General features: G+C 50.8%; 5 protein-coding genes across 5 annotated transcripts; 3 read left to right on the forward strand and 2 right to left on the reverse strand.

Moving 5' to 3' along the window:
* Positions 1-317: 317 nt before the first annotated feature.
* On the reverse strand, positions 318-2,269 carry BCR38DRAFT_470514 (septin). The gene is made up of 4 exons (XM_040862837.1): positions 1,913-2,269; positions 1,694-1,856; positions 1,324-1,634; positions 318-1,269 (listed from the first exon to the last, which is right to left on the reverse strand). The coding sequence occupies exons 1-4, from the start codon at positions 2,015-2,017 to the stop codon at positions 694-696; spliced, it is 1,155 nt and encodes a 384-aa protein (XP_040721180.1). The 5' UTR covers positions 2,018-2,269; the 3' UTR covers positions 318-693.
* Positions 2,270-2,581: 312 nt separating this feature from the next.
* On the forward strand, positions 2,582-5,425 carry BCR38DRAFT_404656 (WD40-repeat-containing domain protein; the record flags this gene model as incomplete). The annotated part of the gene is made up of 3 exons (XM_040857860.1): positions 2,582-2,599; positions 2,662-2,774; positions 2,839-5,425. The coding sequence occupies 3 exons, from the start codon at positions 2,582-2,584 to the stop codon at positions 5,423-5,425; spliced, it is 2,718 nt and encodes a 905-aa protein (XP_040721181.1).
* A 1,986-nt stretch (positions 5,426-7,411) lies between these two features.
* On the forward strand, positions 7,412-9,420 carry BCR38DRAFT_329326 (BCS1 N terminal-domain-containing protein; the record flags this gene model as incomplete). The annotated part of the gene is made up of 3 exons (XM_040854873.1): positions 7,412-8,213; positions 8,272-8,477; positions 8,626-9,420. 3 exons carry the CDS (start codon positions 7,412-7,414, stop codon positions 9,418-9,420), a joined length of 1,803 nt encoding a protein of 600 aa, XP_040721182.1.
* A 3,397-nt stretch (positions 9,421-12,817) lies between these two features.
* BCR38DRAFT_404658 (uncharacterized protein) lies at positions 12,818-15,775 on the forward strand (the record flags this gene model as incomplete). The annotated part of the gene is made up of 5 exons (XM_040857861.1): positions 12,818-14,105; positions 14,234-14,927; positions 15,265-15,481; positions 15,543-15,625; positions 15,691-15,775. 5 exons carry the CDS (start codon positions 12,818-12,820, stop codon positions 15,773-15,775), a joined length of 2,367 nt encoding a protein of 788 aa, XP_040721183.1.
* Positions 15,776-17,026: 1,251 nt separating this feature from the next.
* BCR38DRAFT_13663 (uncharacterized protein) lies at positions 17,027-17,567 on the reverse strand. Its single transcript, XM_040853598.1, has 2 exons — positions 17,395-17,567; positions 17,027-17,337 (listed from the first exon to the last, which is right to left on the reverse strand). The coding sequence occupies exons 1-2, from the start codon at positions 17,453-17,455 to the stop codon at positions 17,060-17,062; spliced, it is 339 nt and encodes a 112-aa protein (XP_040721184.1). The 5' UTR covers positions 17,456-17,567; the 3' UTR covers positions 17,027-17,059.
* Between the last annotated feature and the right edge of the window lie 183 nt (positions 17,568-17,750).

A 17,750-nucleotide genomic window follows, 5' to 3' on the forward strand; every position in this document is an offset into this window, starting at 1 on the left:
GCTTGGCAGGATGGTAATAAATTAACTAAATCGGTGGAAGGGCAGAGAAAAACCAAAACGGCCAATTTTCAAGCCCAAGACTCACTAACAGAGAACGGAGCGGCGTCCAAGGAGTAGGATGTACGGGAGTCTGAGAAAAGGGATAATAATCCTGTGCGAAATAGGACTGGACCTGTGTTGGAAAATGGGGGCTGAAGTTAGGAGGATGAATTGTTGTTTTCGCGACAGGATATACCCGACGGAGAATTCTCAGCATGGAGACGGCGATCACAATTTAAAAGTAGACAAACTAGCGCATATGATTTTTGACTGGTATCATAATAGAATTGGATTACATCGTTGACTAAAAACCTGACCTATCGCGGGAAGAATGGGGGTCAATTGACACCCAACTAAAAGAGAATATTCTGGATCTCGGATCACATCCTCCGACGTTCTTAACCACTTGACCAGAGGCATCGGCATCTTCCTGCACCGCCCCTTTTAAAGCATGCTGCCTCGTCTCATCACGCGTCCAACTGACACAATTAGCTTGTAAGCATATCCATAAACCCAATCCCTGCAGGACAGGCGCGATAAATGCTTCTCGTCGACACGTCACCGCCATCCTGCGTGGAAGCGAGTATCACGAGTTTTGAAGTGACGCTCATAACATCGCAGAAACGAAGGGGTTTCTGGGTATATAGTGGGTACTTAGCGGCGACCGCTGCGAGCAACGCTGCCCTGCATTTGCTCTAGTTCGGTCTCGAGCTGCTTGATCGCGGCGTGGGTTGTCTCGAGGTCTTTGTTGAGACGGTCGCGCTCGGCAATGAGCTTCTGTTCCCACTGTCGGAAGCGTTGCTCTTCAATCTTAACCTGCTCGGTGAAGCGCTTGCGGAGGGCCTCCTCCTCCTCCTTGTACTTGGGGTTGTCGAGCTTGCGAGGGCGAGCCTCGCCGAACTTGCGCGTCTCCATCTGTTGGGCACGGTACGCCTCATAATGCAGCTCCTCGGTGGTGTGGATGAGGTCGAGCATGTGGGTGCGGATCAGGATGGATCGCAGCTTCTTGAAGTCGCAGTGGTCCTCGTTCTCGACCTCGGCAACACCCCACGAGTATTGTCGGCCCTTGACAATGCGGCCATCACCCGTCTTGACATCCTTTTCCGAGCCGATAATGGCGAATGGCATGGCAGCCATCAAGCTTCGCGCGTGCTGGGCAGCAGCCTCATCGTCCTCCTCAATTGGCGGTTGGTAAATCTTGATGCTCTGGGCCTCGATAACTGCACGAATCTGGCAACTTGTTAGTACTCAAGTCTGATGTCCACAAGTTTAGACAGCATTTACCTTGGCCTTGAACTTGGCAAGGTCGGCGGGGCTCAGGGTGTCAGCCTTTGCGATGACGGGAATCAAGTTCACTCTTGAGCAAAGTCGCTTCATAACCTCAATATCCAAAGGCTTCAGTGTGTGGCCAGTGGGTCTGATGAAATACAAGCAAGCGTGCACACGGAGATCGATCTTGTCTTGACGGCGGGGCTGCTGCTCCTGAAGCATGTACGACTCGTGCTGGTCGTCCAGAAACTCAATAATGGGCATCCATGAATCTCGGTTGTTGACATAATCGCCGAATCCGGGGGTATCGATGACGGTCAGGCGGACTGTAAGACCGAGGTTAGATTTGTATGCTCTCTTCTGCAGTGTATTTGTGAATGTGTACCCTTGAAGAACTTTTCCTCCAGCTCGGCCTTAGTGATCTCGATCTCAACGGTCTTGTCGACCTGCTTCTGATGTCGTCGCTTGTGGTCGGCGTAGTTCTTAATGGTAGTGGAGAACAACGTGTTGATGAAGGTGGTCTTGCCTAACCCCGACTCTCCAGCAACCTGTCGGGCCTCATTAGCGATCCAGCTACACAATGTTATGGCCTTTAAATGCCTACCATGATCGTGAAGGCTGCACCTCTCTTGGCGACAATCTTGTGTCGCTGGTTGGGCAGATTGGCAATGCCAATGGGCGACGCGCTTTCAGCAGTGGCAGGAGGCATCTTGAAGGTCTAATGTGGAGCTGCTCCGAGACTGAGGAGAAGAGTGGTAGAGTTGAGGCAGCTGTCTTGAGCTCGGGAGATGGCGATGTTCACTATTGGCAGCTCGTCGTTAGGGTAGACGAAGGTTGCGTGCAGTAGGTTACGCGAAGTCTGGTCAACCCAATTGTTTTGTCGGAAGTTTGCAAATGAGCTTGCTTCTCAGGGGCAGAGAAACGACGTTCAGGCAAATTTCCCACTTGAACCCGTCTTGACAACAGCAACCACAACTTTGGCTGGGGTCAGTGGCCCCTTCCCCTTGTGCTCTGCTCGAAGAAAGGTCCGTGCATACTATCTGACCGCCTATCATAGCTGTCTGCAACCCAAAACAGTTTAATGCAATTTTCCAGGGTACAGGGTCGAGTGTTGGGCCCAGGTCTGCCAAGGTCGGAGAAATCAACCAAGTACTTGCCGACGACAAGTCTAAAAAGTTTGGAACTCTTATCAGTGATAAGAGGTTGAGAAAAAGTTCACGGCCTCAAGCACCTTCCCAACTGCAAGTGCCTGTAGAATGGACGATTCGTGACAATGAAGACAGATTTCAAGGTGAGTCTGCCCTTTGATGCACTAGAATCAACTGAATTTCATGTTACTAAAGCAATGCTTAGTTCTCCAACCTTCTGGGTACGGTCTACTGCCAGGGGAACCTGCTCTTCTCCCCCGAAGGAGACAAACTATTTTCACCCGTCGGCAACAGGGTCACTGTTTTCAACCTTGTAGAGTGAGTAATCCTCGAAAATTTGGTGTTTGAGTATGCCCCTATTTCCTGACTAATTGTGACATAGCAACAAGTCTCACACTCTCCCGTTTGCCCATCGAAAGAATATCTCACGCATTGGTCTTACACCGCGGGGTAATCTCCTGCTTTCGGTCGACGAAGATGGCCATGCCATCCTTACCAACGTACCCCGTCGGATCGCCCTTTACCACTTCTCTTTCCGAGCGCATATTACTGCGCTTTCGTTCTCGCCGTCTGGGCGTCACTTCGCCGTAGGACTGGGCCGCAAGATCGAAATATGGCAGGTGCCGTCAACGCCCGATGCGAATGCCGACGGCGAGATGGAGTTTGCGCCTTTTGTGCGCTATCATACACATACTGGCCACTTCGATGATGTGCGGCACATCGAATGGTCGGCAGACTCGCGCTTCTTCCTCACAGCCTCCAAAGATCTAACCGCAAGGATATGGAGTTTGAACCCAGAGGAAGGCTTTACACCCACCGTCCTATCAGGGCACAAACAAGGCATCGTGGGTGCTTGGTTCTCGAAAGATCAGGAAAAGATATACACCGTCAGCAAGGACGGCGCTGTTTTCGACTGGGAATACACCACAAACCCAAATGCGCCGCCGCCTGAGGACTCGGACGATGAAATGCAAGGAGGTGACGACGAGCGTTGGAGAATCGTAAGGAGACACTACTTCATGCAAAACAATGCGAGTATCACGTGCGCCTCTTTCCACCCCGATTCCAACCTCCTGGTTGCTGGCTTCTCCAATGGTATCTTTGGTCTCTACGAAATGCCCGAATTCAACACGATACACACTCTCAGCATCTCGCAAAACGACATAGACTTCGTGACGATAAACCAGAGCGGGGAATGGTTAGCCTTCGGTGCTTCTAAGCTAGGTCAGCTGCTCGTTTGGGAATGGCAGTCTGAGTCCTACATCTTAAAGCAACAAGGTCATTTCGACTCGATGAATTCACTCGTCTATTCACCTGACGGCCAGCGAATCATTACGACCGCAGACGATGGCAAGATCAAAGTATGGGATGTGGACTCAGGCTTCTGTATCGTGACCTTCACCGAGCATACGAGCGGCGTCACAGCCTGCGAATTTGCAAAGAAAGGCAACGTGCTCTTCACTTCAAGTCTGGACGGCTCTATCAGGGCATGGGATCTAATCAGGTACCGCAACTTCAGAACTTTTACGGCGCCAACGAGGCTCTCTTTCTCCTGTATGGCAGTTGACCCCAGCGGCGAAATCGTTGCCGCTGGCTCTCTCGACTCCTTCGATATTCACATCTGGTCGGTGCAAACTGGTCAACTTCTGGATCAACTATCTGGGCATGAGGGTCCAGTTTCCTCGCTTGCATTTGCACCCAACGGGGGGCTGCTTTTCAGTGGTAGCTGGGATCGTACCGCGAGAATATGGTCGATCTTCGACCGCACACAGACTAGCGAGCCGCTACAACTACAAGCAGACGTATTGGACATCGCTGTACGGCCAGATTCCGCGCAGATCGCGGTCTCAACGCTAGACGGTCAACTGACCTTTTGGTCGGTTTCAGAAGCGGAACAGGTTTCGGGGCTTGACGGCCGCAGAGATGTGTCTGGTGGACGTAAAGTCTCTGACCGCCGGACCGCAGCAAATGTGGCTGGGACGAAGAGCTTCAACACAATTCGATACAGTGCTGATGGTAGCTGCCTACTGGCCGCGGGAAACAGCAAGTATATATGCCTTTACTCTGTGAGCACCATGGTGCTTCTCAAGAAGTTCACCGTTAGCGTCAACCTGGCGCTGTCCGGGACGCAGGAGTTCTTGAACAGTAAACTTCTCACCGAGGCTGGCCCGGAAGGTCTTCTCGATGACGAAGGTGAAAACTCAGATGGTGGAGCTGGGCAGGACAAGTCGTTGCCAGGCTCTAAACGTGGCGGTGACCCGTCTGCCAGGAAGAAACTGCCAGATGTCAGAGTCAGCAGTGTGGGTTTCTCACCTGCTGGCACCGCCTTCTGTGCCGCATCGACAGAGGGACTTCTTATTTACAGTATCGACAACGATTTGCAATTCGATCCATTCGACTTGAACATGGAGATCACCCCGGCATCGACTCTGGCTGTACTCCAGGGCGAAAAAGACTACCTCAAGGCTCTAGTCATGACATTCCGGTTGAATGAAGCAGGCTTGATAAAGCGAGTCTTCCAGGCCATCCCATATACAGAAATCCCGTTGGTAGTAGAACACTTCCCAACCGTCTACGTATCACGACTGTTACGTTTTGTGGCAGCACAAACCGAAGACTCGCCTCATATAGAGTTTTGTCTGCTTTGGATCAAGAACTTGATGGACAAACATGGAAAGTGGCTCACTGCGAACCGCAGCAAGGTTGATATTGAGTTGCGGATTGTTGCAAGAGCCATCACCAAAATGAGGGACGACATACGGAAGTTGGCTGATGAGAATATTTACATGGTGGACTATTTACTCGGTCAAGCCGAGACCAAGGACGACACCACGAGAGGCCAAGGAATTCTTGACGACGGGAGCGATACCCCGGTGAAGCTCTTGACATCTGGTAGAGATGACACACCGGCAGACATTCTCCAGGATGAGGAGCAAGTTTCAGAGGGCGAGTGGATAGGACTGGATTGACCGTATAGTTGAAACCCGACTTACAGTGTTCTGTTACGACTTATACCCTAGTCTCGATTCTTGAAGACAAAATCAATCAGTTCACGGGAGTTTGAACCTCTCCGCACGACAGGCCAATCCTCTTGCAGTAAACTCGAATAACGCAGAGATAATGGCCAGGGATAAACGCCAAATGACCCCAGATCACGGTTGGGGCGGTGGTGGTTGAGAGGTGGAAGTGTATTCTGAGCATGACCCTACGCCTAGGGTATGAGAGGCTTCTCATGCTTGCTGTTAGTACGAGAACAACTGGGAGTGATGTTAGTTTAGGTATAGCATCGCGACCTATGTCCCAGCACTTACTCCTGTTGGCGGTGTATTATCAACAGCCACGGTGGATATAAGGTACAGCCTGTAGAATTCAATGAGAAGATGTGGATACATCATACCCAATTGATCACGCAGATATTGGACTCAATGTGCTGCACTGACGGGTCTTGAACCCACCGCGAGATGTTGAATACATCTGTCATGTCATGGTCAGTGACACAGACCCTCATGATCGCAATTGTCCTATACGCAGATTTCCGACTTCGAGACGAAGTGCCGCAAGCAACTAACCTAGAAGCTTGTTATGGGACTCAACTAGAACTCAGTTCTGACTTGAGTTTCCCGTCCATCACAGCAATGCTGCTTCACAGTGAACCATGCAAGGCTTGACACGAGTCTTTGACTCATTCACATTGTCTGGGTAACACTCCTGACAACTTGGAAAGGTTTTGTATGACTCCTGGGATATAGGGTGGCGGCTGTGCTGACAAAGCGAAACTGCAGCCCTGCGACACGGATGCCTGCGAACCGTCGTCCGGGGGTTTTCTCGTGTGAACAAACCAGTCATCATCACCAGCCCTGAAGGCATGTCTATCCTCCATAAGGCTGGTGAACTAGAAGCCTGGTTCGCATACTGCTGCTTCTTGCTGTGCTGCGGGGATCGGACCGCGTACGACTATAACTACTGAAGTAATTGCGGGGCGAGAGGCAACTTACGAAGTGTTCGCCAAAACGTCGTACATATCGAGCCCAATGCCGATCCTTGTCAACGTCATACTATGCAGCATTCTTGCGCGGCTGCCTAAAGAATAGCTGACATCTGCGAATGCAGCTTTGAAGCCACTAAGACCCCCGGTTCGCCTCGCCCCCTTACGCCGTAATTTTCGCCCAGGACTGAATTTTACTACTGAGACACTGTTAACTCCGTATGGAAGGCCTAGCAAAAACAGCATTCAGTCTTCGGTACAGCGGGCCACTGGAGATGTTAGTCTGCCGTAAACTCTGCAACTGACGAGGATTTGATCCGCATGCATGACTGCAATGAGTTCTCTGCGCATATTGTGCTAATGGGCCTAGTATTACCTCCAGCTTGCCCGAAGCAATATCTTCCGAGTCGAGCTTGGGTTTAACCGCAGGCTCCAATGCACCTTGAGTTCACAGGGAGCGACATGCGAGGATAGCCGCAGTGTTTGCTGCTGACCGACTTTACCACGATACTACTTCTGGACACATTGTTTTCTCTCCCACGTGCCATTGATTCATAGGTGTGTTCGCCACTTAGTACCGTATTTCGCCGCAGGAAACAGCCCTATCGTAACCCTGCCGTACCACAAACGCGGAACAAGGACTTCCAGGGGTGCTAGGTCTTGTGATGCTCACTATTGGATACTGACAGCGTTGCGCGTCCGCTGTGAGGCCTCGCCAAGTAGGTGAGAAGGCTCTTGATTCTCTGCCACATAAGTAGTCGCAACTGCACGACTTGTGTGTCTGCTTTTGATCTCATTCTATCCACATCTCATACTAACATTGGGTTTCACTTGTAGTCTTTATTTGTTGAGAACTCGCGAGCGTTTGCCTCTTACCATCCATATCAATATTTCGGATTGGGCTTGACTACCTATTTCAAAATACAAATAGCACAAATCAGAGAAAGACTGTTTTTCTTGGAACTAGCACATGGATATCAACTCGCTGTTTCGCGGGGTGTTTCCCACAATGGCGGCCAATATGACGATACCTGCTGAGAATGCCTCAGCCGACAACATGCGCGGACTGGCAGAGGGAATACTTCCCATGCTTGGCCTTCGTGGTCTGCTCCCAATGTATGGAGTCCTAGGCAGCTGGCTGGGGCTAGACCCAACATTTTTACTCACAGCCTTCGGCGGCTTCTGGGCGTTGAACAAGTTGTTACGGCAACTATACCATATAGGCTATGGTCTCATCACAGAGTATCTGATGTGCAACATCCACATCAGCAGCACAGATGACATGTACTTGCATCTGATGAGATGGCTCGCCGTGCAGCCCAAGATGGTCAGTTCTCGGTCCCTGACTGCTGAGACTGTCAGCAAGACGGCCTGGGACCACGAGGACGACACCAACCTCTCGAAGGATCTGACAGGAAACTACCTTAACTTCTCCAACCAAGAAGCCATGGCGCCCCCTCGGTTCGTTCCCGCAGTAGGGTTGCACAACTTCTGGTGGCAAGGCACCTACTACCGACTTCACCGCAAGCAAGCGTCCATCTTCGACGATGGCTCCAGCGGCGCTGGTATGGCGGGTATCTTCAAGGATAAAGAGGACTTGGTCATTTCATGTCTGGGACGAAGCCCTGAACGCATCAAAGAGCTGCTCAAGTACTGCAAGGAGCAGTACTTCAAAAACCACCACGCTAGAACCATTATCAAGCGGCCCAGCCCCCAGAACCTCCGTCGTTACGGCGGTCGTCACAGCTGGCAGCAGGTAGCAGACCGGCCTGGTAAGTAACTCTGGTAACAACACTATGAAAAATCTTAGACCGACCGAAATTGTTATAGTACGAGACATGCGGACTGTTGTTCTGGATCACCAGCAGAAACATCAAGTTCTGGCGGATATCAACGAGTATCTTCATCCGGCGACTCCCCGCTGGTATGCCAACAGAGGTATTCCACTCCGACGTGGTTATCTCTTCCACGGACCACCAGGTACGGGTAAAACGTCTCTGTCGTTTGCTTTGGCTGGTGTTTTTGGCCTCGACATTGTAAGTCTCCCTTGAAAGTCTTCTATTCGCTTCTACCATTCACGACAGACATGGAATCTGCGGGTTTGGGCTCGCGATTTGAAACCGGAGACTCGGAATCATCTCTGGACCTCTATAAAAGCTTAAATTGCTAACTATACGTGTATAGTACGTCATCTCTCTCCTAGAGCCAACACTTACCGAAGAAGACCTGAGCACATTGTTCAATTCACTGCCCCGCCGCTGCGTAGTTCTGCTCGAAGATATCGACACGGCCGGTTTAAGACGGCCCGCTGAAGAATTCGAGACAGCCGAGGCGGCCAAAACGGGCAGCAAGGACGAAGCCACGGGCACCCCTAATGATTGGAAGGTCAGCGACCTCGCCAAGGCCCTCAAGAAGGAAGGCGACGACAAGAAGGGGATCTCCCTATCCGGTCTCCTCAATGCCATCGATGGCGTAGCTTCCCACGAAGGCCGTGTCCTCATCATGACTACCAACGTCCCCGAACGCCTCGATGCTGCTTTGACTCGCCCTGGCCGCGTCGATCTGCAGGTCGGCTTTACCAACGCCACCCGAGAGCAGGCTAGGGAGCTGTTCGTTCGAATGTATGAGGCAGATCAGAGCCGTCGGCAGCAAGCATATCTACTACCATACACGAACAGAGACTCCAAGGAAGTCGTCGTCGCCAACGGCAAGGCCGGGTCTAATGGATACATCAAAGTCTCTGAGACGCAGAGCACCATCAACTCGGGCGACCTGGATATCTCGCCCGAGAAGCTTCCCCAAGTCGCCAACGAATTTGCGGACAAGATTCCCAATGGCGCGTTCTCGCCCGCAGAAATCCAGGGGTTCTTGCTCAAGCGGAAGAAGCACCCGCTCAAGGCCCTGGAGGATGCTGATAAGTGGGTTGAGGGCATGAAGAGGCAGAAAGCATCCAAGTCCAAGATTTTGGATGTGCAATAAGTAGCGTTGTTGCGTTTGTGTGCGCACAGTTCTTTGGGTAAGAGACTTCGCAGATTGACTTCACATAGAGTTGGTACAGCAAAGTGGATTCAATGCACACTTGGCATTAATTGGACGTTATGGGATTTTGATCTTTGTTTGGCTTGCACGACTGAACTATAATGAGCTGATGAAGCGGGAAATTGGCTGCTCCCCTGGAAATTCATAGTAGACATATTCTAATAAATAACCACGGCCACTAAAGCCAACTAATTACACGGAAGTATAGTATACTAGGCTACAGAGCATGAAGATAACCTAACGGGCCACGTAAACCCTGCAGACTTGAACCAACAGATCGAGCAGGTTCACTTTAGTATCACTATTGGCAGGTTCGTCCTTCTTTGGGACATGAGAAGCTGCTCAGACTGTTGAAAACATCAAGTTGCTCATCAGAGCGAAGAGGATAGATGCCATCGTTACCGGTGGCGGATTTGGATGCTTGGTTGCTAGGTTTCGTCAGCTTTCCCCTACAAATTTCCAGATGTTACCAGAGGTCTCGTTACTGCACTGTTTTCTCCCGCTCTTCAGCTCTCATCTTGTTTGCAGTCTCAGACTGGGCGAATCTATCGTCGGTTCTCATGCCGATATCTTCCAGGCATCCACCCAGGGTGACGGCGACGATCAAGAGAATCATCAGCACGGCGATCATGAAGGCCCCGAGTTGGGCCGACTGGCTGTTGTGGGGGAATTCGTTGTCTCTGGTACGGAGAACTTGTTTCTGGGGTGAGCTTGCTGGCGCTGGTGTTGACAAAGACGGTGAGATGGTACAGAGAATGCATAGTTAGAGTTGATCGTGTGTCAAGGGCGGCGATGGCGACGGTGATACTTGATTTGCTGTACTCAGTGTGAAATTACAGGAAATCATGAAGCATATTTTATGGTGTTGAGAATGTGCGTCAATCATTATTAGTAACTACATGGTCATGAAAAGCATGCGCCTTTCAAGGAGCTTCCAGGTCGATCCGAAAGGCATCGAGTCGCGTCTTCACCACTCCCTGGGACAATTGCACTGAGCGAAGCCCAGACCTTAGAAATGTTGCATTCCGTCCAACATGCAAAACCAGGCTAGGTGGAGAAATATTCTATAGGCCTGGGAAGAATTGCATCCCACACCACAGTGCGCAGAGGATGCAGGCTATTATTAAGAGCAGCAGTCCGCCTCCGATGACAGACCCAAATATAATGACAGCCTGATTTTCTCTGGGATCCAATCGGTGCTGCATATCAATCCTGGCAGCAATTGCTTGGTATGCTTGTAGTAAGACCCAGGTGCAGTAGTTAGTGTACCTCATGCTGTTGTGGTTCATGGTACGGTAAGGCATAAGTAAAGCAATGGTTGTTTGGCTGGGTTTGATAGTGCTGTATACGCGCCAAGCCAGATCCGACTCAAAATAAATAGGTAAGTCAATGGGCACGAATAGGTAGGAGATCCCGGGGATAAATTCATTGGGCCTTCAAAGACTGAATGTCTCTGTACATCACGCATTAGTTAACGTCGATATTTTGGTTCACAATGCTCAATGGCAACCTGAATCAACTTCATGTTTCAGTCATCACTTGGATAATTCCAACCACAACGTACGTCATTTTCAGGCACAGTTTCAATTATAATCTGAATCCTGTTATATACTAGATGATGCATGGTGTGTGATCCAGGTCATACTATGTTGTTTCTTGTGTAGAAGCTGGCAGGTTGTAATGATGCTATTCACGAGTTGGCAGCCGTTGATAACATTCAGATATAAAATCTTCAGTGGACTGCTCAGGGATGAACATATTAATACTTGCTACTGAGAATAAGGGGATAAAGGTCCATGTGTGGTATCTAGAGTTTCCGAGGCAAATATTCAGAGGGGTGCGGCCTACCACCTTTGTCATGCTTACCTCACTTGAAGTACAACTACGCCACAAGCATTGTTCGGGAGTACGTCTGTCTTGAGTTGTACGGGGAGATATCTCAACTCTTCCCTTTGAATTATCAAGATTTCCTGTGTACAAAGTAGTCAAAAAGCATACCAGCTTTCTGGAAAATGACTTGAGCCGCCGTCACCTCCGCCACATTCACCGAGAGGCCTGCTCCCCGTGGAAACAAGAAGCTCAAGGAAGCAGAGGTAATTAATATAATTATTGCCTAGACCTGCCTAGAATCGCAATACTACTCCGCGCTGACATAACAACCCAGCGCAATAGTGTCCTAATAACAGGTCCAATATCCTAGTCTCTTCTGGAGGTCATCTGACCTCGAACCTAACACCATATATCACGCTTCCAGTTCAGATTGATAATCCCCATACCTCCCTGAGCCGCTAGCTCCATGGCATCCGAGTGGGTAGAACGCCACGATATCTAAATATAGAGTTATCCCCCCTATCCCCCCACGAACTCTTCATCTACCTACCTTACCTGCTGCAGACTGCAGGAGAACACCTGTCATTTCATGCATTATGCAACATACGCAGCGGAACCAAGGTGAAGAAGCTGCATGTTCACGAACTATTGAACACATTCCAAGACCCATTTCTCGGTCAAGGCGACATCATCCGACAACAACGATTGGTCGACTGTAAGTTAAACCCGGAATTCCAACCCATGTTTCCGAAGCCACAGCTCAGGTTGATAGTGAGAAAATTATCCAAAGGGGAAGGCATTGGGGAAACTGTCGGTCTTGTGGTCTAGGCTGTCCCGTGAGGCGCGTGGATTAAATGCAGGAACCCTTGTCAGGATACTTACCTACGACTGGTTAGCCACTCAACCACTATATCGCATCTGCATTGGAGCTGCTCCTTCGGCTCACCACAACTGTAAGCGAGCGTCAGCCGTGGATGCGCATTCTATCTATCTTGATGGCGTGGATTTTGGTCCTGGTTGTTGGCCGGCCCTTTTGCTCCCTGTTGTAATTATGTTTCCGCTGGCGATATCTAGTGACAGTCGACATTAGTTTTATTCCTCAGTATGTGGACTCAAATTCTCTTGCACAGCGATCGTTTCCACAAACACTGCACAGCTGCATCAACCCTCGAAGTTTTTGAACGAGAATTATAAGGCTCGCCAGGAGTCTTGAATTCTTCCACATTACCCAGCACCCACCACATTACGTCGTATGGATGAGCTTGCTAAGATTGGCGCTTACATGGCTCTGTGGCTTACTGCATCCGTCAATATTGTGTCGAACGGGTGGTTATTTTCTTAGGCAGAGTAGATTGCCTGATTCTGGCCTGGGGCTATGGGGGAAAGAACATATGAGTGAGGTGTTTCGTGTATAAGAGCTGGAAAGAAGTCGTCTTTTGGATTGAACGACGATATTATATGTGCATCACCAGAGCCCTTGCTTGGGACTTCGTTAGCTATTTCCAAAATGCAATACCCATCCCGGGTCCTCGGGGCTGCGTGCCTTCGTCTCCTCTTCTTCTTGACTCCAGTCTCTGCACAGTTTCCCTGGGCGACCACCATCTCTCGCACCGGATGGACGGTCACTGCCGATAGCTCCCAAACCGGGAACGAGGCATCCAAAGTCATTGATGGGAATGCCAGCAGCTTCTGGCACACCCAGTACTCCCCCACCACAGCCCCGCTCCCGCATTACATCCAGATCGACATGACCAAGGGTTATGTTGTTAACGGCATCTCGTACCAACCTCGCCAGGACGGCAATAGTAATGGCAACATCGGCCAACATACCATCACCCTGAGCAACGACGGGACAACATGGAGTGATCCCGTGGTCTTTGGAACGTACCTGAATGACATGACCACCAAGTACACGTTTTTCTCCAACGCCACGGCCCGTTATATCCGCCTGACTGCGCAGTCTGAAGCCCAGGGGCTGAACAACCAGTGGTCTAACGTCGCCGAGTTGAACGTGTACAGTCCTGACCCTTCACTCAACGCCGGCTCCTTCACCCCACCATCCACTAACCTGGGCCGTTGGGACGTGACAATAGACCTTCCCATTGTCCCCGCAGCGGGCTCCATATCCTCAGACAACACCGTGGTCTTCTGGTCTGCTTTCCGCCCGGACCTCTTCTCAGGGGGAACAGGGCTAACGCAAACGGCGCTCTGGAAGCCCACTTCGCAGACGGTGACGCAGCAGACCGTGTCCAACACGGCGCACGATATGTTCTGCCCAGGCATATCCCTCGATGCCAATGGGGTCACCGTTGTGACGGGGGGCAACGACAACAAAAAAACGAGCAACTACAACCCCTCCAGCGGGGCGTGGCTGACCGCGGCTCAGATGAATATTGGTCGTGGGTACCAATCCACGGCCACTATCGCCGATGGGCGCATCTTCGTCATCGGCGGGTCCTGGAGCGGCGGCTACGGCGGCAAGAACGGTGAGATCTACAATTCGACCGCCAATAAGTGGACCAGCATCCCGGGCTGCTCAGTAACGCCCATCCTGACCAAAGACGCGCAGGGTGCATTCCGCACCGACAACCACGCTTGGCTGTTTGCATGGAAGCAGAACTCCATCTTCCAGGCCGGTCCTAGCAGCGCCATGAACTGGTTCAACGTCAGCGGAACCGGGTCCTGGAAAGCCGCTGGGAAAAGGGCGTCAGACCCGGACTCGATGTGCGGTAACGCTGTCATGTTCGATGCAGTCAACGGGCTCGTCCTGACGGCGGGAGGGTCGCCCAGTTATCGTAAGTAACTCCCCGAGTCCTCATTTCCCTTCTATTTCGGGTCTTGGGAGTGATAGAATCGGCAAAAAGCAGTCTTGCCTCCTAAGAGAGGATACAAGTAGCAATTACTGACACCGGGAGTTGAGCAGAGGACTCATACGCCACGGCCAACGCGCACCTGATCAAGCTTGGGGCTGTGAATACCAACCCCACCGTGACCAAGCTGCCGAGCATGGTGTACCCGCGTGCCTTTGGCAACGGTGTTGTGCTGCCCGATGGCGCGGTGCTGGTGGTGGGCGGACAGGCGTACGCCGTGCCGTTCACGGATACCACCCCGGCTCTGCCCGCGGAGCTGTTCAATCCCGCCACGAATACGTGGAAGACCCTCGCGCCTATTGCGGTGCCGCGGACGTACCACAGCATTGCGTTGCTTCTCCCCGATGCCACGGTCCTGAGCGGTGGTGGTGGGCTGTGTGGGACGGGGTGCCAGCAGAACCACTTTGATGCCCAGATCTATTCACCGCCGTACTTGTTCAAGGCTGATGGGACGCGCGCTGCGAGGCCTGTCATCAAGTCGGTTTCGTCGGTGTCACTGAAGCCTGGTGCGACGCTGACTGTAACTACGGACTCAGCTTCCACGTTTTCCTTGGTTCGATACGGGAGCTCGACGCACACGGTAAATACGGATCAGAGGCGGGTGGCGTTGACTACTACGGCCAGTGGATTGACTTACACGGCCACCCTGCCTAGTGATGCCGGTGTGCTGCTTCCGGGCTATTGGATGTTGTTTGCCATTAACTCGGCTGGTGTGCCCAGCCTGGCCACCACCATTAAGATTTTGTTGTAAGTACTGAGAGGGGATGTGGGTGAGGAAAGACAGCGAGCGAGTTCAACGTAACTGTATTTGAAACACATAGTGTACGGTTTAATTACATATTCAGTTGTATTTAGCCATCTTATAGCCCTAGCGGAAGTTCAGTGCCCCCTTAGGATGACCTATATATATATACTTGAGTATCTGATTGCTCATTTTGTCGAGATACCAGGCTTCACTACCTTTAGACTGTCAAGCCTGCCCAGTTGAATTTAGGTAACCTCCGAGTCCCTCATGAGGAGAATAGTTACTTGGGGTATATTCATTCGCGGTCAGTAGACTCGTGAACTATGGCACCTTTCCTAGGCCCAGCATTCACTATACCGTTTTATCGGAGCGTGTCAGCAAGAAGACTACGCTAGGTAGCAAGGTCAGTCGCATTATTTCTGAAGATCTCTCAAACCCAGACCAAGTCCAGAAGAACCAACTTGTTACTTTGGCTGGCAAGAGTTGTGGGGGTCAGAAAGGCAAAGGGACATCGAACAACAACCCGATCCAAATCCAGCATCGCCCCACAGCACAAGTAAGTTGGTTCTTCGAGTTCGACTGCCTAATTATTGAACGTGCAAATGCAAGGCCCGCAGGCTTCTACATCTATTGAGCCAAACGTCACTGTCCACCCATCTACCGAGCAACGCACACCCTTCATTACTCCTGATTCCAGAGCGTAAGTTATTGTAAGCTCATCACCTTTGCCATGCATTTACAAGCATTGCTATTCTGACCACAAAGGCAAAGACGTTTTCAGATGTGCTGTTTGTGGGCAAAGGTTACCCGTCCCCAATTCCCGAGACGCATCAGAGGCCAATCCTGCTGAGCACAAGTTAGGGTGGTTTCGTTGCCCCTGCGGCTTCCAAATGTGCCTTCTCCCAAGATCGCCATCAGTCCACTTGCAAACCAGAATCAATCAAAACGGGGGTCATGGTTACATACTGGTGTCAATTTGGTGATCAATATGTTGGCAGGAAGGACCACATTACGCAAGCTGCGCAAAGGAGCGGCAAAGCTTTAGCTATCCCTGACTGCGAGGCGGAACTCAGGAACTCGAACCTGTAACCGATCCGTATTTCAGGGGGGCCGCAGGGAACAGCGAGTCAAAAAGCCAGCGTCAGATATTCCCAATGTATGAGTTTCATGATTCACCGAGCCAGACCTGTGCCGGTCGTCGTTGAATTGAATTGGTACGAACACAAGAACACGCTACATCACATCCCAAGACGAACTGAAGACTGACGCGGTCGTGCTATGGACCTTTTAGGTGTTCCATTATGTTGTCATAACGTTTCTCGACATGCCAGGCATATAAAAAGTAGCTCAGTTTGCAATTTCCTTCTGTAAACTGCTGCCATCATCGCGCCATCCCCATCGGCCCTCAAAGGCAGAAGAAGCTCATCAGTCACGATTCCTTGACCTGATCCACATTCCCATGATGGCACCAACAAGGAGTACGAGTGAAATTACTATAGCAATGATAATGCCCGTCTCGATCTTGTACGTCTGTTCGTCCAGGGGCGGTAGCTCTCTGGCCACACGATGTGTCTCTTCCACCAAGGGGAGCGCGCTCGCCAGCGCCCAGAAAAGGGACTGCGTTAGGAGGATGACAGGGATAGTATCCATAATAGATTGCGGGTTGTGAATATCGACTCGCTTCGACGGATCGGGGAGAATAATTGAGCGGCGAAGGGGAACCTTGGCTGTGATCCTTGGGGTATCCGTGGACGCATGGACGACGAGACGGGCGCCTAGGAATTGCCGTGTAAGTAAACAGCCAGTAACCCTGTGTCAAATTTCGGGGCTCATAATACTTGGAATCGCGGCCGGTCACCATATGTGGCTATCCCCCCTGGGATATCGGCGTGAGGTTAAGAATTGAGAGACATGTCCATGAGAAAGGAAGCTAGGCAAATTGAGAGAGTGAGCTTGCAAAATTCGTCTTACGGATCGCCAGGCGTACGAAAGCCCTAAGGCTAAACAGGAACTTAACTCAACCCAGCGTTTCTAGAAGAACAGCCTCAGAACTAAGAAGAAAGGTTCGGCTCGATCTCATTGAGAACTCGAGCGCTTCAGATGGCGTCGCAGCAAGACACAAGCTTGAGTTTAGCTACCTTCTCGAGCTTTCCCCCACCTCCCGCACTTCGTTGTATCCTAAAGTATAATTTGACGACATGAACTGATACGCCTGAGGCGTTCGGCCATGAGAAGCATATGACTTCATGATTTCATCACCTCGAGACAGGTTTACTATACATTCATGTCTTCGATGCTGTTTGGCTAAACTGTGGTCTTTGGAATTCAGATAGCAGGTACCATTAAGTGTCGTTTCGCTTCTTTCATGTGACGAGGAATACAACATTCCAAGTTGAGGCAGTAATATGAAGGCTAAAGAAGTAGTGAGTGATGGTGAATCATTTGCCTAGTCCATTTGATGGTACCTACCAAACCCTTGCAAAATCCTTTTATGGCTGTCGACCAAACGCATTAAGCAAAGCCACAGCATGTCTGACCCTGAAAATGCTGCCAAGTTTCAGGTGTCTTCCAAATCAGTCGCCAGTCGCGAGTCTTACATACTGGAATACCCAATAGAGAGACGTTACAAGACGGTTCTGTGCATGTACTTGTACACATATGAGTGCGATAGAAGATCCAGATGCACTGGCCTGAGAGAAACACGAAACGCTGCGTTTTGCTCCCCACGAGGCTCGAGTTTCGAACAGCTTACACAACAATGAGCTGGGAACTGAGATAGTGTTCGCATTACATAAGCCGCAAGAACATGGCTTACAAGCGGGGTT

The sequence above is a fragment of the Pseudomassariella vexata genome (genome assembly GCF_002105095.1).
Source record: "Pseudomassariella vexata strain CBS 129021 chromosome Unknown BCR38scaffold_1, whole genome shotgun sequence".
NCBI lineage: Eukaryota > Fungi > Ascomycota > Sordariomycetes > Amphisphaeriales > Pseudomassariaceae > Pseudomassariella > Pseudomassariella vexata.